The 23895-nt window shown below is 41.4% G+C and overlaps 1 protein-coding gene across 1 annotated transcript in view; it reads right to left on the bottom strand.

The window, feature by feature from the left end:
* PHEX (phosphate regulating endopeptidase X-linked) overlaps nt 1-23895 on the bottom strand; it is a 218749-nt gene that overhangs the window by 36778 nt on the left and 158076 nt on the right. Inside the window, exon 16 of the mRNA XM_045875938.3 lies at nt 22742-22800. Coding sequence (XP_045731894.1) covers nt 22742-22800 — 59 coding nt within the window. The remainder of the gene's footprint in view (nt 1-22741; nt 22801-23895) is intronic.

Genomic DNA, 23895 nt, shown 5'->3' with positions numbered 1-23895 from the left:
CAAGGGATTCAGCAAGATGCCTTAGCCATCTGCTGGCTTCCTACAGGTAACCTCCTGCCACTGTATCTATCATCCTAGAACTGACAAGCAGAAAGCAGCTTCTAAAATCTGTCCTCCATCTTGAAACTTCCTCTTCTAGCTCTTCTGTACTTTTTCTGCCATAATTACCTTTAGGCTGCAACAAAGAGAACCTCCTCTCTTTTACCAGTGTGACCAACCATCCCTGTTTGCCCAAATCTGAGGAAGCTCCTGGGATACAGCATTTTCAGTGTTAAAATCAGGACAGTCCCAGGCAACCAAGACAAGTTAGTCCTCCTTTTACCCAACCAAGTTGACCTATTTTGCATTTGCTGCATTTTTATACCTCAGAGGTTCTCAAACTTCAGCATCTAGCAGACATTTGATGGTTAAAATCTTCTTAAAATATAAATTGCTGGGCCCACACCCAGATGCTTGTTTATCACAAGTGATGCTGATGCAGATGATCCAGGGACAATACTTTGAGAACCACTGCTACAGTTCAATATCTGACAAAGAAAACAAAAATTTCCCCCCACTATAAAGCTCTGTATCTCCTATTCTATTATTCCAACAGGTCATTTCATATACACAATTGCTGTCCTAGGTATTCAAAACTGACACTAAACGCAGTGATGTTTATAGCCCAGGCCTGGGAATATAAAAGATGTTCAGCAAATGCTTGTCTGGGTCCCTGATCCATATCTGGGTTTGAGATAATGGTCTTAAGAATGAAAATATGACTAACATTTTCCCTTATGTCAATTCGACCAAAAAAAAAAGTCTCTTTCATCTCCTCCAAAAGCAACTTTTTTTTTTAAAGATTTTATTTATTTATTTGAGAGACAGAATGAGATAGAGAGAGCATGAGAGTGGGGAGGGTCAGAGGGAGAAGCAGACTCCCTGCTGAGCAGGGAGCCCGATGCGGGACTCGATCCCGGGACTCCAGGATCATGACCTGAGCCGAAGGCAGTCGCTTAACCAACTGAGCCACCCAGGCGCCCCAAAAGCAACTTTATAAGGCATATCTCAGTAAAAGAAAACCATCTCCTCTATTGTTAATGGAAATATAAACTGGTACTACTTTTCTCAAGAGAAGTTGGGTAAGATGTATTTTAAAACCCCTAAAATGGACATACCATTTGACTCAGCAATTCCTCCACATCTAGGAATTTACCCTAAAGAAACAGACTCAGATTTGCATAAAAACATATCACAAAACTTACCACAGAGGTTTTTTTTAAAAACAAAAAAACTAACAGCCTAAGTATTTATTGGTAGGAAATTAACTAAAGAAATCAAGGTGTTTTTATTTGGTGGAATACTATGCATGATAACTTAGGATTACATGTAATAAATGGAGACAATATTCATGTTACAATGTTCAGTGTGGGGGAAGCAGCATTATTGGATGAGTCCATATTTAGTTTCAAATTTTTTAAAGATTTATTTATTTCACAGACAGCACGAGCGGGAGTGGCAGAAGGAGAGAGAACCTCACACAGAGTCTGTGCCAAGAACGGAGCCCAACGTGGGGCTTGATCTCATGACCCTGAGATCAAGACCTGAGCCAAAACCAGGAGTTGGACACTTCACCGACTGCTCCACCCAGGTGCCCCTAGTTTCAGTTTTAAATGTGTAGATAAACATAAGTTTGAGAGGTATTCAACAAAATCTTTAAATGATGACACAAACTTTAAAATTTTTTTAGCTTAAAAACATGAGAGAAAGACAAGACAGGAACAGAGAAAATCTTCAGAAACAACCACAAAACAAGTAATAAAATGGCAGTAAATACATATTACCAATAATCATTTTGAATATAAATGGACTAAATGCTCCAACCAAAAGGCATAGGGTGTCAGAATGAATAAAAAAATACAAGACCCATCTCATCTATATATTGCCTCCAAGAGACTCATTTTAGGCCTAAAGACACCTGCAGATTGAAAGTGAGGGGATGTGGAAACATCTATCATGCAAATGGATATCAAAAGAAAGCCAGAGGAGCCATACTTGTATTGGACAAAACAGACTTGAAAACAAAGACTGTAACAAGAGACAAAGAAGAATGTTATATAATAATAAAGGGGACAACCCAACAAGAAGATACAACTATTGTAAATATGCACCCAACACGGGAGCACCTAAATACATAAAACAGGCAATAACAAACATAAAGGAACTCATCAATAATAATACAATAATAGTAGGGAACTTTAATACCCCACTTACATCAACAGATCATCTAAACAGAAACTCATAAGAAAACAATGGCCTTGAATGACGCACTGGAACAGATGGACTTAACAGATATTTTCAGAACATTCCACCCTAAAACAGCGGAATACACATTCTTTTCAAGTGCACACAGAACATTCTCCAGAATAGATCACATATTAGCCCACGAAACCAGCCTCAACAAATTCAAGAAGATCCAAGTCATACCATGCATCTTCTCTGACCACAACACTATGAAACTAGAAATCAACCACAAGAAAAAAATCTAGAAAAACCACAAATACATGGAGGTTAAACAACATGCTACTAAAGATGAATGGGTCAACCAGGAAATAAAAGAAGAAATAAAAAACACATGGAGGGGGCAGACCAAGATGGCGGAGGAGTAAGAGACCTGGATTTCGTCTCCTCTCAGGAATTCAGCTGGATAGGGATCAAACCATTCTGAACACCTACAAACTCAACAGGAGATCGAAGAAAAGAAGAGCAACAACTCTCTCATCAGAAAAGCGACCACTTTCTGGAAGGTAGGACGTGTGGAGAAGTGAATGCGAGGCGATATTCGGGAGGATAGACGGCGGGGGAGGGGCCTCCGTCGGCCGCTTCTGGCAAGTGATAGAGCCGCGGAGCACAAAATCGGAACTTTTAAAAGTCAGCTCCGCTGAGGGACGTCACTCTGGTGGCTAAGCGGGGGGTGGAACCCTCCGGGACAGTGTGGTCTCAGGACCCTCGGGGTCACAGAAAGACCGGGGGTGCCTGAGTGCGGCAGAGCTCCCAGGTAACGAGCAGGGAAGCCGGCTGCAGAGGCGGAGCCCAGGCGCGGGCTCTCAGCTCGGGGTTGTCATAACCCGTGATCCGCGGCCCAGTCGGGCCCCTGCTCCTCCAGCAGGGACCCAACAAGCGGCAGATCCGGGGAGACTCACCTTCCTCCCCCGGGAGGAGCCGCACGGGAGTGCACCGCAGGGATCTGCTGGGTTTGGAGACTCCACCCGGGGTTGGGTGCCAGAGGTGGAAACGCGCGGTCACAGGCCGGGTGAGCACGGAGTGCAGCTGGAGACCGGGGAGACGGGAGTGACTGACGGCTTTTCTCTGGGGGCTCACTGAGGAGCGGGCCGAGTTCTCGGCTCCTCCGGGGCGGAGATTGGGAGGCCGCCATTTTCACTCTCCGCCTCCACAGCTGTAAGGAAAGCTCGCAGGGAACAAAAGCCCCAGAGAGCAAACCCGAGCAGATTACTTACCCGGGAGGGGGCAAGGGCGGGGCAATTCCGCCTCCGGCAGAGACATTTGGAAACCACGGCAACAGGCCCCTCCCCAGAAGATCAGCGAGAACAGCCAGCCAAGACCAAGTTTAACGATCAATGAGATCGGCAGAACTCCAACGCTAGGGGACTACTGCACATAGAATTCATGGCTTTTTTACCATGATTCTTTAGTCTTTCAAAGTTAATTTTTTTTAACTGTCTTTTTTTCTTTTTTTTTTTTTGAATTTTTCTTTTTCCCTTTTTCAACCAACATCTTATCAATCCTTTTTTTAAAAAAACATTTTTATTTTTCATTTTTAGAGTCATATTCTATCCCTTCATAGTAGTTACCTGTATTTTTGGCATATATATATATAAGTTGTTCTCTCTTTAAAATTTTGAGATACTTTCTTCTAATAGATTAAAATATACCCTAAATCTCTAGTATATGGTTTTTTCTACTCCCCTGCCTGATCACATTCTCTCCTTTTTTTCTTTTTTCTTTTTTTAAATCCTCTTCTCTTTTTTCAAACAACTTCTTATCAATTCCTTTTATAAAATTTTTTATAATTTCCATCTTTACAGTCATATTCCATCCCTTCATCATATCAACCCTTATTTTTGTACACATATAAGTTTTTCTTTCTTTAAAATTTTGGGAGGCACTTTCTTCTAAAAGACCAAAATACACCCCAAATCTAGTGTGTGGCACTGATCTATATACCAGCCTGAGCATATTTGATCACATTCTGGTTTTTTTTTGTTGTTGTTGTTTTGTTTTGTTCTGTTTTTGTTTGTTTTTATCTTTATCTTTTTCTTTTTTTTCTTTTTCTTTTTTCTCTCTTTCCATTTCTTTTTCCACTGCTTCAGGTCTTTCGGATTTGTTTAGAGTATATTTTCTGGGGACGTTGTTACTCTGCTAGCATTTTGTTCTCTCATTAATCTATTCTCTGCACAAAATGACAAGATGGAAAAAATCACCTCAACAAAAAGAACAAGAGGTAGTACCGACTGCCAGGGACCTACTGAATACAGACATTAGTACGATGTCAGATCTAGAGTTCAGAATCATCACTTTACAGATACTAGCTGGGCTTGAAAAAAATATGGAAGTTATTAGAGAAACCCTTTCTGGAGAAGTAAAAGAACTAAAATCTAACCAAGTAGAAATCAAAAAGGCTATTAATGAGGTGCAATCAAAAATGGGGGCACTAACTGCTAGGATAAATGAGGCAGAAGAGAGAATCAGTAATATAGAAGACCAAATGATGGAAAATAAAGAAGCTGAGAAAAAGAGAGATAAACAACTACTGGAGCACGAGGGCAGAATTCGAGAGATAAGCAATACCATAAGACGAAACAACATTAGAATAATTGGGATCCCAGAAGAAGAAGAAAGAGAGAGAGGGGCAGAAGGTATAATGGAGCAAATTATAGCAGAGAACTTCCCTAATTTGGGGAAGGAAACAGCCATCAAAATCCAGGAAGCACAGAGAACCCCTCTCAAAATCAATAAAAATAGGTCAACACCCCGACATCTAATAGTAAAACTTACGAGTCTCATAGACAAAGAGAAAATCCTGAAAGCAGCTCGGGAGAAGAGATATGTAACCTACAATGGTAGAAACATTAGATTGGCAACAGACCTATCCACAGAGACCTGGCAGGCCAGAAAGGACTGGCAGGATATATTCAGAACACTAAATGAGAAAAATATGCAGCCAAGAATACTATATCCAGCTAGGCTGTCATTGAAAATTGAAGGAGAGATAAAAAGCTTCCAGGACAAACAAAAACTAAAGGAATTTGCAAACACAAAACCAGCCCTAGAAGAAATCTTGAAAGGGGTCCTCTAAGCAAAGAGAGAGCCTAAAAGCAACATAGACCAGAAAGGAACACAGACAATATACGGTAACAGTCACCTTACAGGCAATACAATGGCACTAAATTCCTATCTTTCAATAGTTACCCTGAATGTAAATGGGCTCAATGCCCCAATCAAAAGACACAGGCTATCAGACTGGATTAAAAAACAAGACCCATCGATATGCTGTCTGCAAGAGACTCATTTTAGAACCAAAGACACCCCCAGATTGAAAGTGAGGGGGTGGAAAACCATTTACCATGCTAATGGACACCAAAAGAAAGCTGGGGTGGCAATCCTTCTATCACACAAATTAGATTTTAAACCAAAGACTGTAATAAGAGATGGGGAAGGACATTATATCCTACTTAAAGGGTCTATCCAACAAGAAGATCTAACAATTGTAAGTATCTATGCCCCTAACATGGGAGCAGCCAATTATATAAGCCAATTAATAACAAAAGGAAAGAAACACATTGACAACAATACAATAATAGTGAGGGACTTTAACACCCCCCTCACTGAAATGGACAGATCGTCTAAGCAAAAGATCAACAAGGAAATAAAGACTTTAAATGACACACTGGACCAAATGGACTTCACAGACATATTCAGAACATTCCATCCCAAAGCAATGGAATACACATTCTTCTCTAGTCCCCATGGAACATTCTCCAGAATCAATCACATCCTAGGTCATAAATCAGGTCTCAACCGGTACCAAAAGATTGGGATCATTCCCTGCCTATTTTCAGACCACAATGCTTTGAAACTAGAACTCAATCACAAGAGGAAAGTCGGAAAGAACTCAAATACATGGAGGCTAAAGAGCATCCTACTGAAGAATGAATGGGTCAACCAGGAAATTAAAGAAGAATTAAAAAAATACATGGAAACCAATGATAATGAAAACACGACTATTCAAAATCTTTGGGATGCAGCAAAGGCAGTCCTAAGAGGAAAGTATATAGCAATACAAGCCTTTCTCAAGAAACAAGCAAGGTCTCAAGTACACAACCTAACCCTCCACCTAAAGGAGCTGGAGAAAGAACAGCAAATAAAGCCTAAACCCAGCAGGAGAAGAGAAATCATAAAGATCAGAGCAGAAATCAATGAAATAGAAACTAAAAGAACAGTAGAACAGATCAACGAAACTAGGAGCTGGTTCTTTGAAAGAATTAACAAGATTGATAAACCCCTGGCCAGACTTATCAAAAAAAGAGAAATGACCCAAATCAACAAAATCATGAATGAAAGAGGAGAGATCACAACCAACACCAAAGAAATACAATAATTATAAGAACATATTATGAGCAACTCTATGCCAGCAAATTAGATAACCTGGAAGAAATGGATGCATTCCTAGAGATGTATCAACTACCAAAACTGAACCCGGAAGAGAAAACCTGAACAGACCTATAACCACTAAGGAAATTGAAGCAGTCATCAAAAATCTCCCAAAAAACAAAAGCCCAGGGCCAGATGGCTTCCCAGGGGAATTCTACCAAACATTTCAAGAAGAATTAATACCTATTCTTCTGAAACTGTTCCAAAAAATAGAAATGGAAGGAAAACTTCCAAACTCATTTTATGAGGCCAGCATTATCTTGATCCCCAAACCAGACAAAGACCCCATCAAAAAGGAGAATTACAGACCAATATCCCTGATGAACATGGATGCAAAAATTCTCACCAAAATACTAGCCAATAGGATCCAACAGTACATTAAAAGGATTATTCACCACGACCAAGTGGGATTTATCCCTGGGCTGCAAGGTTGGTTCAACATCCGCAAATCAATCAATGTGATACAATACATTAACAAAAGAAAGAACAAGAATCATATGATCCTTTCAATAGATGCAGAAAAAGCTTTTGACAAAGTACAGCATCCTTTCTTGATCAAAACTCTTCAGAGTATAGGCATAAAGGGTACATACCTCAATATCATAAAAGCCATCTATGAAAAACCTACAGCGAATATCATTCTCAATGGGGAAAAACGGAGAGCTTTCCCCCTAAGGTCAGGAACGCAGCAGGGATGTCCACTATCACCACTGCTATTCAACATAGTATTGGAAGTCCTAGCCACAGCAATCAGACAACAAAAAGAAATAAAAGGCATCCGAATTGGCAAAGAAGAAGTCAAATTCTCACTCTTTGCAGATGATATGATACTTTATGTGGAAAACCGAAAAGACTACACCCCAAAACTGCTAGAACTCATACAGGAATTCAGTAAAGTGGCAGGATATAAAATCAATGCACAGAAATCAGTGGCATTCCTATATACCAACAACAAGACAGAAGAAAGAGAAATTAAGGAGTCGATCCCATTTACAATTGCACCCAAAACCATAAGATACCTAGGAATAAATCTAACCAAAGAGGCAAAGGATTTGTACTCAGAAAACTATAAAATACTCATGAAAGAAATTGAGGAAGACACAAAGAAATGGAAAAACGTGCCATGCTCATGGATTGGAAGAACAAATATTGTGAAGATGTCTATGCTACCTAGAGCAATCTACACATTCAATGCAATCCCCATCAAAATACCATCCACTTTTTTCAAAGAAATGGAACAAATAATCCTAAAATTTGTATGGAACCAGAAAAGACCGCGCATAGCCAGAGGAATGTTGAAAAAGAAAAGCAAAGCTGGCGGCATCACAATTCCGGACTTCCAGCTCTATTACAAAGCTGTCATCATCAAGACAGCATGGTACTGGCCCAAAAACAGACACATAGATCAATGGAACAGAATAGAGAGCCCAGAAATGGACCCTCAACTCTATGGTCAACTCATCTTTGACAAAGCAGGAAAGAATGTCCAATGGAAAACAGTCTCTTCAACAAATGGTGTTGGGAAAATTGGATAGCCACATGCAGAAGAATGAAACTGGACCATTTCCTTACACCACACACAAAAATAGGCTCCAAATGGTTGAAAGACCTCAATGTGAGACAGGAGTCCATCAAAATCCTAAAGGAGAACACAGGCAGCAACCTCTTTGACCTCAGCCGAAGCAACTTCTTCCTAGAAACATCGCCAAAGGCAAGGGAAGCAAGGGCAAAAATGAACTATTGGGATTTCATCAAGATAAAAAGCTTTTGCAAAGCAAAGGAAACAGTCAACAAAACCAAAAGACAATCGACAGAATGGGAGAAGATATTTGCAAATGACATATCAGATAAAGGGCTAGTATCCAAAATCTATAAAGAACTCATCAAACTCAACACCCAAAGAACAAAGAATCCAATCAAGAAATGGGCAGAAGGCATGAACAGACATTTTTCCAAAGAAGACATCCAAATGGCCAGCAGACACATGAAAAAGTGCTCAATATCGCTCGGCATCAGGGAAATCCAAATCAAAACGTCAATGAGATACCACCTCACACCAGTCAGAATGGCTAAAATTAACAAGTCAGGAAACGACAGATGTTGGCGGGGATGTGGAGAAAGGGGAACCCTCCTACACTGTTGGTGGGAATGCAAGCTGCTGCAGCCACTCTGGAAAACAGTATGGAGGTTCCTCAAAAAGTTGAAAATAGAGCTACCATATGATCCAGCAATTGCACTACTGGGTATTTACCCCAAAGATACAAAAGTAGGGATCCGAAAGGGTACGTGCACCCCGATGTTTATAGCAGCAATGTCCACAATAGCCAAACTGTGGAAAGAGCCAAGATGTCCATCGACAGATGAATGGATAAAGAAGAGGTGGTATATATATACAATGGAATATTATGCAGCCATCAAAAGGAATGAGATCTTGCCATTTGCAACGACGTGGATGGAACTGGAGGGTATTATGTTGAGCGAAATAAGTCAAACAGGGAAAGACATGTATCATATGATCTCACTGATATGAGGAATTCTTAATCGCAGGAAACAAACTGAGGGTTGCTGGAGTGGGGGGTGGGGTGGGAGAGATGGGGTGACTGGGTGATAGACACTGGGGAGGGTATGTGCTCTGGTAAGCGCTGTGAATTGTGCAGGACTGTTGAATCTCAGATCTGTACCTCTGAAACAAATAATGCAATATATGTTAAGAAAAAAAAAAAAGAAGAAGAAGGTAGCAGGAGGGGAAGAATGAAGCGGAGGAAATCGGAGGGGTAGACGAACCATGAGAGATGATGGACTCTGAAAAACAAACTGAGGGTTCTAGAGGGGAGGGGGGTGGGAGGATGGGTTAGCCTGGTGATGGGTATTGAGGAGGGCACGTTCTGTATGGAGCACTGGGTGTTATGCACAAATAATGAATCATGGAACACTACATCTAAAACTAATGATGTAATGTAGGGGATTAACATAAGAATTAAAAAAAAAAAAACCACATGGAAACAAATGAACATGAGAACACAACAGTCCAAAACCTTGGGGATGCAGCAAAAGCGGTCCTAAAAGGCAAGATACAGCAATACTGGCCTACCTCAAGGATCAAGGAAAATCTTAAATAAACAACCTAACCTTCCACCTAAAGGAGATAGAGAAAGAAGAACAAACAAAGCCTAAAACCAGCAGAAGGAAGGAAATAATAAAGATTAGAGCAGAAACAAATGATATAGAAACTAAAAAAATAATAAAACAGATCAATGAAACCAGGAGCTTGTTCTTTGAAAAAAGTCAATAAAGTTGATAAATCTCTAGCCAGAGTTATCAAGAAAAAAAGAGAAAGGACTCAAATAAATAAAATCACAAATGAGAGAGGAGAAATAACAACCAACACCAGAGATATACAAACAATCATTAGAGAATATTATGAAAAGCTATATGCCAACAAATTGGACAACCTACAAGAAATGCATAAATTCTTAGAAACATATAAACTACCAAAACTGAAACGGGAAGAACTAGAAAATCTGAACAAATAACCAGCAAAGAAACTGAATGAGTAAAAAAACAAAACAAAACTCCCAACAAACTAAAGTCCAGGACCAGATGGCTTCACAGGCAAAGTCTACCAAACATTTAAAGAAGAATTAACTATTCTTCTCAAACTGTTCCAAAAAATAGAAAAGGAATGAAAACTTCCAAATTCATTCTATGAGGCCAGCATTATCCTGATACCAAAACCAGATAAAGACACCACTAAAAAAGAGAACTACAGGCCAAAATCCCTGATGAACACAGATATAAAAATCCTCAATACTAGCAAACTGAATTCAACAATAAACTTAAAAAGTCATTCACCATGATCAAGTGGGACTTATTTCTGGGCTGTAAGGGTGTTTCAATATTTGCAAATCAATCAACATGATATATCACATCAATAAGAGAAAGGATAAGCATATGATCATTTCAATAGATGCAGAAAAAGCATTTGACAAAGTTTAACATCCATTCATGATAAAAATCCTCAACAAAAGTAGATTTAGAAAGAACATACCTCAACATAATAAAGGCCATATATGAAAAACCCACAGCCAACATCATCCTCAATGGTAAGAAACTGAGAGCTTTTTGCTGAAGATCAGCAACAAGACAAGGATGTCTACTCTTACCACTTCTTTTGACATAGTACTGGAAGTCCTAGCCACAGCAATCAAACAAAAAGAGATAAATGGCATCAAAATTGGTAAGGAGAGGTAAAACTTAAACTGTGTGTTGATGACATGGTACTCTACATAGAAAACCCAAAAAACTTCACCAAAAAACTACTAGAATTGATAAACGAATTTAGTAAAGTCACAGAATACAAAATCAATGTACAGAAATCTGTTGCATTTCAATATGCCAATAATGAAACAGCAGAAAGAGAAATTAAGACAGCAATCCCATTTACAACTGCACCCAAAATAATAAGATACCTACGAATAAACCTAACCAAAGAGGTGAAAGACCTGTACAACGAAAACTATAAAACAATGATGAAAGAAACACAAAGGAATGGAAAGACATTCCATGGGAGCTCATGGAACGGAAGAACAAATATCGTTAAAAATGTCTATACTACCCAAAGCAATCTACACATTTAAAGCAATCCCTAACAAAATACCACCAGCATTTTTCCTATAGAGCTAGAACAAACAATCCTAAAGTTTGTATGAAACCATAAAAGACCCTAAGTAGCCACAGCAATCTTGAAAAAGAAAAGCAAAACTGGAGACATCACACACAATTCCAGACCTCAAGTTATATTACAAAGCTGTAGCCATCAAAACAGTAAATTGGCACAAAAATAGAAATGTAGATCAATGGAACCGAACAGAAAAACCAGAAATAAATCCACAACTATATGGCAATTAACCTTCAACAAAGCAGGAAAGAATAGCCAATGGGAAAAGGACAGTCTGTTCAGCAAATGGTGTTGGGAAAACTAGACAGCAACATGCAGAAGAATAAAACTGAACCACTTTCTTATGTCACACACAAAAATAAATTCAAAATGGATGAAAGACCTAAAGGTGAGACCTATAACCATAAAAATCTTAGAAGAGAACACAGGCAGTAACCTCTTTGACATCAGCTGTAGCAACTTCTTTCTAGATATGTTTCCTGAGGCAAGGGATATAAAAGCAAAAATACACCACAGGGACATCAAAATAAAAAGCTTCTGCACAGAAAAGGAAACAATCAACAAAACTAAAAGACAACCTATAGGAGAAGATATTTGCCAATGACGTATCTGATAAAGGGTTAGTATCCAAAATCTATAAAGGACTTACACAACTCAACAGCCAAAAAGCAAATCATTCAATTAAAAAACGGGCAGAAGGGCGCCTGGGTGGCTCAGTTGGTTAAGCGACTGCCTTCGGCTCAGGTCATGATCCTGGAGCCCCGGGATCGAGTCCCGCATCGGGCTCCCTGCTCGGCAGGGAGTCTGCTTCTCCCTCTGACCCTCCCCCCTCTCATGTGCTCTCTCTCTCATTCTCGCTCTCTCAAATAAATAAATAAATCTTAAAAAAAAAAAAAAAACAACGGGCAGAAGACATGAAGAGACATTTCTCCAAAGAAGATATCTAGATGGCCAAGAGACACATGAAAAAACACTCAACATCACTGACCATCAGGGAAATTCAAATCAAAACTACAATGAGGTATCACACCACACCCATCAGAATGGCTAAAATCAAAAGCACAAGAAACAACAGGTGCTGGCGAGGACGTGGAGAAAAAGGAACCCTCGTGCACTTGGTGGGAATGCAAACTGGTGCAGCCCCTGTGGAAGACAGTATGGAGGGTATTCAAAAAGTTAAAAATACAACTACCTATGACCCAGCAACTGCACTACTGGGTATTTATCCAAAGGATACAAAGATACTGATTTGAAGGGGTGCATGCACCCAATGTTTATAGCAGCATTATCTACAATAGCCAAACTATGGGAACAGCCCAAATGTCCATCAACTGATGAAAGGATAAAGAGGTGTGTGTGTGTGTGTGTGTGTGTGTGTGTGTGTGTGTAGTGGAATATTACTCAGCTGTAATCTTGCCACTTGCAATGACATGGTCAGGCCTCAGAGCCAGGGATTGGGGGTGGGGGGAGGTTGAGAATGGACTGTATTAGGAACCCCAGAGTCCCTGACTAGACCAGGGCAAGAACATCTGAAAATAACTGTAGCAGCTGTCCCACAACCTTGCTGAGTGCATCACCTGGCAATTCTGCAACCTATTCTAGGTTTATGACAACTTCAGCCCAATTAACAAAACTTCTTAAATCTCAGAGTAAATTTTATGAAGTAAAACCTTTTTGGAGAGTACCTCTAAATATTCTTTTCAAGGTAGCTTATGGCATCTCTCAAATAACACCTGTTCCACTCTGCCCAAACCCGAGGAAGCACGGAGACTATGGGCACAGCTAACAGGCCTGCAGAGAGCAGCCATCTTCGAGGCACCAGTAATAAACTGCTGGTCCAGGCCACAGCCCGTTGGGACGTGACGTCGGCAGGACCTGGGAACCATCTGACCTTCTGACCCTCGGCTCCTAGGTGTCCCCACATCTTGTAGCGTCTTAGTCCCATACGAGATGGAAACAATGTTCCCACCACACGGGTGAGCATATGACATGATGATGATAGACACTCTAACATATATTATGCTCTTAACCTTTTCAGAGTGCGTTCACATGTCTCATTTCATGTAATTCTCTCTTTTCTTGTGCAGTAACGAATAGCATAGGGTGAAGGTTAAGAACATGCAATCAGAGAAGCTGGGCTATACTCCCAACTCTGCCGTTTACTAGCCAAACGGTCTCTGGGAAGTGACTAAGCCTGTCTGAGCCTCAGTTTCCTCTTCTGTAAAATGGGCCCAGCAGGCCGAGATCACAGAACTACTGTGCAGATGAGTGATAACATAGGTTAAAGTAGCTGTCACAAGGCTGGGCCTGTGACCAGCTCTCGGTGAAGAGGAGCTGCAGAGAACAATGAGACTCTCCATCTTATGGGTGTCCTTTCCAGCATTGCCGGACAAGTTAGAAAACTGGCACCTGTATTCCCACCACATGCTTACTTGAGAGCCAGCTTTTGGGATTTAACTTAGCCACTCCCTACTCCAATCACTGTCACTGCCTAAACGTAGACCCTCTCCATCCTTCTCTTGAACCGTCTGCCAAAATCCTAACTGGTCTAAGTGACCTCACTCTTCTCCCTCTCCAAGGGATGCCACCAGCTTTAAGATGAAGGAAGCAAAACTTAAATTTCTTGCCTCCCAAAGAAAATTCGCCTAGCTTCCCTGGCCTGTTTCTCAGCATGGCTTACCAGGCCCTCGCCCACCTCTTCCATGTGTCATGTCCCTCACATGCAGCCTGTGCCCATCTCACCATCCTAGGGATCTTCTTTGCCAGGCTCTGCTGTCACCTCTGCGCCAGCACCCCTCCTTCCTGCAGGGTCCAACCTCCCTTATTGGCCTAGAAAATGTCTTTTTCCTTTCAATAGCTACTCAAACATCACTGTCACTTTGAAGCTGATCTTGAGTGCCCCAGATCAGTTATCCCTCCTCTGTGGCTCCCACAATGCATTGCACACCTTCTGCTGCACACTCACTGTGTCTTATAAATGACCGGTCACCTGTCTCTCCCAACTCCTCAAAAGCAAGGACACTTAATAGCTAAGATTTATTGAATACCTACTAAAAACCAGTCTCTCTTTTGCTTACCGTATATACTCCTTCCATCTTCAAGACAACTCTACAGGACCGTCACTACTATTATCTCTACTTTACAGATCATTATACTGAGGCTTAAAGATGTTAAGGCACTTGCTCAAGGTCACAAGTTATTAGTGGCCAAGCCAGGATTCAACATCAAAGCCCACACTCTTTTAACTGCCACAGTATATTACAATATACAACCTAGCAGCAAACTCAGTATCTAGCAAGTTGTAATGTCTCTGTTGGTTCTCTCTTGCTGTGTAACGAAGTATTCTGAAACATAGTACCTCCAAACAATAAGCAGTTATGATCTCACAGTTTCTCAGACTCAAGAATTCAGAAACTTCTTATATGGGTGATCTGTCTCAGGGTCTCTCAAGAAGTTGCTGTCAAGATGGCAGCTTTGGCTGCCATTGTCTGAAGGCTTGGCTGGACTGGAGAATCTGCTTCCAAGACGCATGCGCGCACGTGTTACTGGTTATGGGCAGGACGCCTCCAGTCCTTCGCCTGTGGACCTCTCCGCCAGCTTCTTGAGTGCCCTCATGACATCCTTGCTGGCTTCCCCCCAGAGTGACCCATCCAAGAGAGCAAGGCAGAGGTCACAATATCTTTTATGACCCAGCCTCAGAAGTCATACTCCATCATTTCCATGGTATCCCATTAGTTACAAGGGTCAGCTTTATTCAGTGTCGGAGGGCACTACACGCCGGAGTGAACACCAAGAAGAATCATTGGGAGATCCGTAAATACTAAGTAAGCAGGAAAAAATCCTAAGAATTGCTGTGAGTGTCAGAATCTCTTCTAGATAATGATAAATTTGGATTAGTTGACCACTTAAGTTTCCTTTTACCTCCAAAACCATGGACGACTATTCCCAAATTGTCCCCAAATAGAGTGTCAAACGCATTCAAGGCTTTACTTTCATTAAATTCCGCTAGAGGTCACAGGTGAGTATTTGCTAACTTGGCTTCTACTTTATGGTTTTAGGCAGAGTCAACAAAGTATGAGAAATTCTCTCAGTTTGAAATATAATCATTTCCTTAACAGCAAAACAAATCTATGTTTGATTTCAGGATTAATACTATAGCTTGAGGCCAGCATCAACCCAGCCTCTGGTCAAAGGCTTATGTTCTTTAGCAGAATATCTGTGATTAAACCTGGGTAACCAAATCCCTTGGGTATTACAACAAAGATAATAGTATCCTTGGTTTTAGCCCTCAGTCCTTGCTTGTTTTCAAGCCAAGATTTTATTTGCTTGCAGTAATTCTTTAATATGATTTAAGACATAGGATGATAAAAACCAACATCGAAATGAAGCATTTTACAGATACACATTGAGAATGAATACACGAAATGAATTTTATTCTGAAGACTAGCCCATGTTAGTAGAAATGAAAACCAAACGTGAGCTATTCATTCTACCACCCTCCCGCCCCTGGTACCATCACCTGATTAGATCCAAAGTAGTTTGTAAGCTGGGTCAGAATACTATTCAAGTCTCCCTGGGTTCCATCCCTTTGCAGAGCTCTATACCAGGGGTTGGCCAACTACCGCCCATGTAGTCTTACTAAAAACACAGCCGTGACCATTTGTTTATGAACTCTCTACGGCTGCAGTGCCAAAGGTGAGAACTGACAGCAGAGAATGGATGGCTTGCAAAGGCAAAAACATTTACTATTTGGCCCTTTACAGAAAAAGTTTGCCAATCCCTGGTCTCTGCCTCTGGAGGCCTGGCCTGATGTAAGTTGTTACAAGCCCAAAAAAGTGTATGTGTGTTATGTGCTGTCATAAAAATTTTGATGGTGGGGGGATGAGAGTGTTACTGTCTTATACATATATACACATACACTGCATTATATGCATATAGTAATGGCACAAATTGTAATAGTGGAACAAGATGAGATTTCATACATGTATCACCTGTACAACCACCTGCCAAATCGGGAAAATGTTTCCTGGGCCCCCTCACAGTCAATACCCCCCACAAAGGTAGCCATTGTTTTCAATTCCATCACTTAGATTCATTTGCCTCCTCCTGAATTTTGCATGGCTGGAACCATGCAGCGTCTCACTGAGCATTCAGTCACAGACTGTAGCTCGGAGCAGTCTGTTCTTCACTGCTGTGTAATATTCAATTATATGAATATACCACAATTTATTTACCGATTCTGTTCGTGGACATTAGGTTCTTTCCAGGTTTTTGTTGTTATGAACAAAGCTCCTATGAACATTCGACGTTCATGTGTTTTGGTGGGCCTAAGGACTGACTTGTTTTATGAAGGTGGAATTTCTGGGTAACAGGAGATACCAACAGGAAGACCAGTTGGGCAGGTATCACAAAGCTAGGAAAGCACAAGCTCAGGCAACAAGAGCCCCAGCTCTTTGTTGTCCTCTTTAACCACCTTATCGGTTCAAATATAATTAAATTCTGCAACAGCTCCTCTGTATAACTCCTCATATAGCAGACTGAATCATTATTATGGTACACTGCACTCTGTCTGAAGACACTGCTACCCAGCTTGACGAGGGTAGAAAAATAACAAGTATGACCACACTGCAAAATTCTAACACTGAAATATGGCCACAAGTCATAGGGTTTCAGACAAAGGCATCAGTTTGCTAACGAAGAAAAAACAAAACAAACCAAAAACCTATAGGCTTTTGTCTTTTCTACTCAAGTCTCTACTGCGAGCAGAAGCGGACTTAAGTGGCATAAATCAGAAAATGATAATGGGAACCAAATGAAATTCTCATAAATCACGTTACTAAGTATAGTTACATCTTAGATGTGAAACCCAATTAAACAGATGGCCACACGCTGTCAGAATCAGCCCCTAATCAATAAAGATGCTCATTTCAGAAAATCACCTCAATTTTTCACTTCTTTAGTGAAGGAAAAAGAAGGCAGTTGGGGGTTTGGGCTGGGGTGGGGGGGAGTCCCAGCAAACCCAGTGGGGAAATGTCTAAAAAGGAACTCCACCTGTCTTAATTTGTGGTCCAGAAAATCAGAAAAGAGAGAGAGAGAGAAAGTCACCCAAAGGATTCCTTGTCATCTTGCCTGGGAATGTAATTTACAATGAGAGCAAAGCACTGGTCATTAGGAAAATAGAAACAGCTTGAATCTCTTAATTAAAACACTGCTTCAAATTGTTCATTTCAAACCCCCCTGTTCATGAGCTTTCAAGAAACCACTGGGTTACCCTGAAAGGGCTGTTTCTTCAGCAAACCTGTGCTAGGATCAGCTCTACCCAGACAAGAAAAAGGCTGAGCAGGAGTGAATCCCAGAGGCAGATTATTATTAGGCATATTTAAATCCCCAAAGCAGCCGTAAGCATTCACTGACATTGGGAAGTGAGCGTGGGAAGACTCTGTGAACAATCTATCTCAATGCCACTACACTGGGGAAAATCAAGTCTACCAGTGCCAAGAGGTGATAAAAATGAGAGTTGGTGAAAACACTTCTGTACTTTAGAACACTCTCTTTGCCACCCATTTGGTGTTCTCTGGTAAAGGTGAGTATTTGCACGCCCTATAGGCCAGTAATTTCACTCCTAGTATACACCCTAAACATTCATCTCAGGGGACATGAACAAGAATATTCACAGCGACACTGTGACACTGTTCATAATACCAAAACCCTGGGGTAGGAGAACACATAGGTCTGTCAACAGATAAAGTACAGGTAAGTAATTTGAGGTACAGTCATACAATGGAATATTGTACAGCAGGGAAAACGAAAACCCCACTGTCACATGCTACATGGATGAATCTTAATGACATGTAGATTAAAAAAACAAAGTTGCTTTAGACTGCATGCAGTATGATACCACCTTATTATGCTATAAAAATAAATGGCTTAAAATTTATTTTAAAAAAAGAAAATGATAGACATGAGTATCAGAAAAGTGGTTACCTCTGTGGTGAGCAAGACGAATGGGAGGGGGAGAAGCATGGACAGATGCAATGATATCGGGAATGTCCTAGTTCTTGGTTGGGTGAGAGGTTCACATGAATATAATTTATATGTTTTAACATGTTACGTATGTTCTTTGGCATGTGCCAACTATTACATAATAAAACATCTTTTAAAATTGATAATCTAGGGGCGCCTAGGTGGTTCAGTTGTTAAGCATCTGCATTCAGCTCGGGTCATGATCCCAGGGTTCTGGGATGGAGCCCCGCATCGGGCTCCCTGTTCAGCGAGGAGCCTGCTTCTCCCTCTCCCACTCCCCCTGCTTGTGTTCCCTCTCTCACTGTGTCTCTCTCTGTCAGATAAATAAAATATAATAAATAAATAAATAAATAAAATGGATAATCTAGTCCAAATCCGGGCAGTTTCTAGACCCAGTCCAACCCTTCTATGCTGCACCCAGTCTGACTCCTGCTGGTTTCTGGACCCCGTCTGGAAGAAGAAATGTTCTATGAGTCAAGTCTGAAAGCTCCCAACAGAAAAGCTGGGCAACTGGGATCCAGGCTAAGAGAGGGACTTACCCCCCTGCACAGAAAGAACGCAGTAGCTCAAGGAGCTCAGCAGGCATCTGCTTCAATTAGCAAAAAGTAAGTTGAGGAGCACTGTGACGCAAGATCCTAGCAGCAAACCCATGAGAGCTCCTCATGGCCAGAGCCAAACACTTTGAGCAATGACATAGAAAATGATAGTACTGGATTAGAACCCACAGAATAAAATACCCATGGGTGAATGGGCAACCCCTTCCTTACAAGAGAATTCACAGCAATACAAATGGAAGGAAAGAAATGGAAATTAACAGTGAGCAAACAGTACAGGGACACTTGCTGCATGCAAGTTTTACTAATGGATGCTAAAATCAGTGAGGGAAAGATTGGAGAAAAACAGGATACATGCAGTCTCAGCAATACAGTTCCCAAGATAATTACCACCTAATAAGGCAGGGGAATAGCAACTTTATGGTGGAGCAACCCAGCAGAATCCACCTTCTCCAAGTGATCAAGGGTAACGTCACATCACCAGCAAGAAGACACACTGATAGCATAAACCTGATGATATGATGCACTAAGGAGGACACAACATCACTCCTGTGACATTCATGTCCCAAATGCATTAGCTTCAGTCCAATCGTGTGGAAACCTGAGACAAACACAAATTGAGGGACCTTCCACAAACTAACTGGCCAGTACTCTTCAAAGGCGTCAAAGTCGTGAAAGACAAAGAAAGACTAAAGAACTATTACACTCTGTAGGAGACTAAGAAGAAATAATGACTAAATGTAATGGGGGATCTTGATAGGATTCTGAAGCAGAAAAAGAACATGAGTGGCAAAACTAGTGACATTTCAGTAAGGCCTTGAGTTTAATTAATGGTGTTATACCAATGTTAATTTTCTGGTTCTGATCATTGCACTACAGTTACACGCTAACAGTGGGGTGGTTGGCAACAGTGTTGTAGTTTTGTAACTTTTTACTATGTTTTAAAGTAGTTCAAAATAAAAACCTGGGTGGTTCAGTCAGTTAAGCATCTGCCTTTGGCTCAGGTCATGATCTCAGGGTCCTCAGATCGAGCCCCGAACTTGGCTCCCTGCTGAGCAGGGAATCTGCTTTTCCCTCTCCCTCTGCCCCCACCCCCTGCTTGTGCTCTCTCTCTAATAAATAAGTAAAATCTTTTAAAAAAATAAAATAAAAAGTGGGGATTTTTAGAGAAAAGGATAATCCAAAGAATTTTCTATTGCCCAATAGGTTATCCCAACTAATATTATAATTCACATATAATTCTTATTATAAATAGTAGTTATAATTAAAATCTCAAATATCTTGGGGCACCTGGGCGGCTCAGTCAGTTAAGTGTCCGACTCTTGATTTCAGCTCAGGTCATGATCTCAGGGTTGTGAGATCGAGCCCCGCGTCGGGCTCCACGCTGGACATGGAGCCTGCTTAAGATTCTCTCTCTCCCTCTCTCTCTACCCCTCCCTCCCCCACTCATTCTCTCTCTCTCCAAAAAAAATAAATAAATAAAATAAAATAAAATAAAATAAAATCTCAACTATCTTAAGTTCCTATGTAACATATGCATCTTAGTTCTCAAGTTGGAGCTATATGAAAACATCATGATGCACATGTTACATACATACACTGTCAATTATCTCAATAACACTGGGAGGAAAAAAAGAAAGCAATGGTATTTTCATGATAATAATGAGTATTTCTATAGTAAGGAGTGACATTCAACATATTCAACATATTTAACAACTGATTTGGTTGTACAAAGTAATGTAGAAATCAAAAATTACCACCATCCGCTTGTTTTCCTTCTATTCATTATGCTCTCAGACCAGTCCTTCAGAGACTGCCATTCCCAAAAGTGGCCACACGAGGGCGACTTTAATGTGCTGTGCCTGCTGGGAGTTGGCAGCCATAGCTCCAGAGCTGTGTCCTCTCCGGCCAGGGAGTCCTGCTAGGATGAGGGCCAGCAGGGAGGATCAACAGAGGGCAGGCAAGGCACCTCACTGAGAAGGTGGCATTCAAGCAAAGATTTGAAGGAAATGGGAGCATGAACTATGCAGATCACTTGGGGAATTTTCCAAGGCAAAGAGCCTCTAATATAAATGCTAGGACAGAAGAGTCTCATGTTCTAGGAACAGGAAGGAGGCCAGTGTGGCTGGAACAGAGGTGACATAAGACAGCAGTAAGAGGCCTGAGGGCCATTATAAGTAATTTGGTTTTTATTCTAAATGAGAAGGGAAGCTGATAACCGGTTCTGAGCAAAGGAGGGACCTGAGAGGATTGTAAAACATGTTTAAATGGCTGCAATATGAGATTTAGAACAGACTGAAGGGGGATACGGACAGAAGCGGGGAGACCAGCGAGGAGGCTATGAAGGGTATCTAGTGAGGAGGAGATGGGCCTATGGCCAAGGGTGGCAAGTCTTTGTAAGTTCCATTCCCCACATTCAACAAAGTGCATGCTTAAAAGCATGAGATTAGATGTTATCACCACGCAAGGGAGTGAAGATGGAAGACAAGGAGGGATGAGAAACCAGCCAAGGCCTGAGCAGGAGCGGCCCACCCTCCCCACAACAGGTCACTGCCAACCTGAACTCAAAAGTCTGTCGTTCTCATGAATGTCTTCATACTTTCACTCAAGAGGATATACCTCTAGGCAATATAGAGAAGTGTTTTTGCACGCTCTTCAACTTTTTATATGGTATCATACTCGATGTATTTTCCCCAGTGGTCTTTTTCCCCACACAACCAATATTTGTAAACTGTACCCACGTTAATACACGCTGCTCCAGGTCATTCATTATTCAGTGCTATCTGGAATTCTTTTGGGTGAACATGCCACACTTGAGCCATGTTCCTGCAGAGGGACACGGAGCTTATTCCCCTTTTTCTGCTATTATAAACACTGGTATGAGCATTCTCACATGGGCCTCCTCAGGTGGGCTCTCAGGTGAGACCTCTAGGCAGTGGTTCTCAAGCTATGTCAGAGTCACCCAGAAGCCTTAATAAAACAGATTTCTGAGCTCCATGTCCAGGGTTTGTGAACTATAGATCTAAGGTGGGGCCCAAGAATTGGCATTTCTAACAAATCTCCCCATGATGCCATTGCCATTGGTCCCAAGACCACACTGAGAAAACACAGCACTGAGGCCCATGCCAGGAGTGCACATGACGGTCAGAGATGTGCAGGGACACCTTCCGCTTCCCCAGGCTTCACCCAACTGCTCTGCAAAGTGGGTGAACCAATTTACCTTTCCACCAGCGTAGGTACGTGTGTCCCTGCTGCCAACACTTGGTGCTGTCACGTTTTTTTATTTAATCTGATCTTTAATCATTTTTTAAACTTATCATGGCATTTATAATTTTATCTACTCAACACATGTAAATAAAAGCAACTTAAGACTTTACATCCTAAGGCTAATCAGAACATTGCCAAGCTTTTGTTTATAGACAGTCCCCTCAGGTTCTGTCATCGGCCCAGCCGCCCGCTTGTTTTTCCCATCAATCCTAGAAAGAGACAAATGGTTTGGACAAAATCATTAAGATCGTGATGAAAGAAAAGTGGAAGCTTGCTCCTTTTCATGGCCAACTGCACTGTAGTTGTATTTATTGTCATTTGTTTGTTTGTTTGTCTACTCAATAAGGTGAAGGGAGAGAGGAAAATCGGGCATATGGGGAGAGAAACGGAAACTGCCCTCACCAACATACCTGATCACTTTTGGAGGGCAATAAAGAAATCATAGTGAGGGAAGGGTTCCTTCCATTTTGTACCAGGTTAACAAGGAGACAAGAAGCTGGGTACTCACGGATCTGGTTGGTGGATGCACTGTAGAAGGCATTGACGGTCGTTGGATTCGTGAACCACCTGTAGAAAGAGAAGCAAATACCACCAGGCAATCATCATTATCCAGGAGGGAGGGCAGCAAGAACGAACACAATGTGGCGGGATTTATTAGCAAATAACCAGGGAACAATGGGGAAGCAGGGTACGTAGGCAAATTATCACCTCAGTTTAGGGTTATTGCTCCGTTCAATGAACAATCTCATCCTAAACTGAACAGAGTTCAATGAGAATATATTAACATGCCTGGCTATTCACTGTTACTAACTTTATGGAAAAAGTCAGCACCGGTGCTTCTGAAATAGGTTTAAGGAGAAATTCTAGAATCTAAAGGGCTCTCCCTAGAGATGGAAACAGCAACAAGCTCATGTTCGGCAGGTCCTGTTCAACGGGTCCATGGGACAGCTAAGTTTGTATGATGCATCACCTCTGAACTGTCCATTAGAGGTTTTAGATTGATGACAGTGAAGAGGCCCACGTAAAGAGACAAGACTAAAGTGTGCCTATGCTACCTCCAGAGGGTCTGCCTGCTCCAGTCGCGAGTTCACGGATTTATTTTTTTTAAGATTTTATTTATTTCTTTGAGAGACAGAAAGCGAGAGAGATCAGAGGGAGAGGGAGAAGCAGACTCGCCGCTGACTGAGAGGTGAGCCCGATGCGGGGCTCCATCCCAGGACCCCAAGATCATGACCTAAGCTGAAGGCAGACGCTTAACTGACTGAGCCACCCAGGTGCCCCGGAGATCACAGATTTAAGCACCAAAAGATCTAATGGCTCATCCTGCCCCTCTCACTAAGTAGCTGGGTTGTGTTGGAATAGCTGCCCACCTTCCTGGGCTATGGTTTTAGCTATAAAATTAAGGTACTGCATTAAGAGATCGTGGGAGTATCTTCCAGCTATAAAGAGTCTACATTCCATTTGAAATGCATAGATTACTTAGATCAGGGCTTGGCAAATTTTTTTCTGTCAAGAGTCAGATGGTAAACATTTAGGCATTTTGCAGGCAAAGAGGCAAGAACCAGAGATGTTATGTAGGTTCTTCTGGAGTAAGAGCAAAGCTTCCACAAAATGTTACTGATGAAATTAAAAATGTACTGAGTACAACTTTTTTTAAGACAG

This window comes from Mirounga angustirostris, unplaced genomic scaffold (assembly GCF_029215605.1).
Source record: "Mirounga angustirostris isolate CCGP_5_RB_7025 unplaced genomic scaffold, mMirAng1.0.hap1 SCAF_11, whole genome shotgun sequence".
Taxonomy (NCBI): domain Eukaryota; kingdom Metazoa; phylum Chordata; class Mammalia; order Carnivora; family Phocidae; genus Mirounga; species Mirounga angustirostris.
Note: the sequence above shows the minus strand (reverse complement) of the source record. Positions and strands in the feature narration are given on the sequence as shown.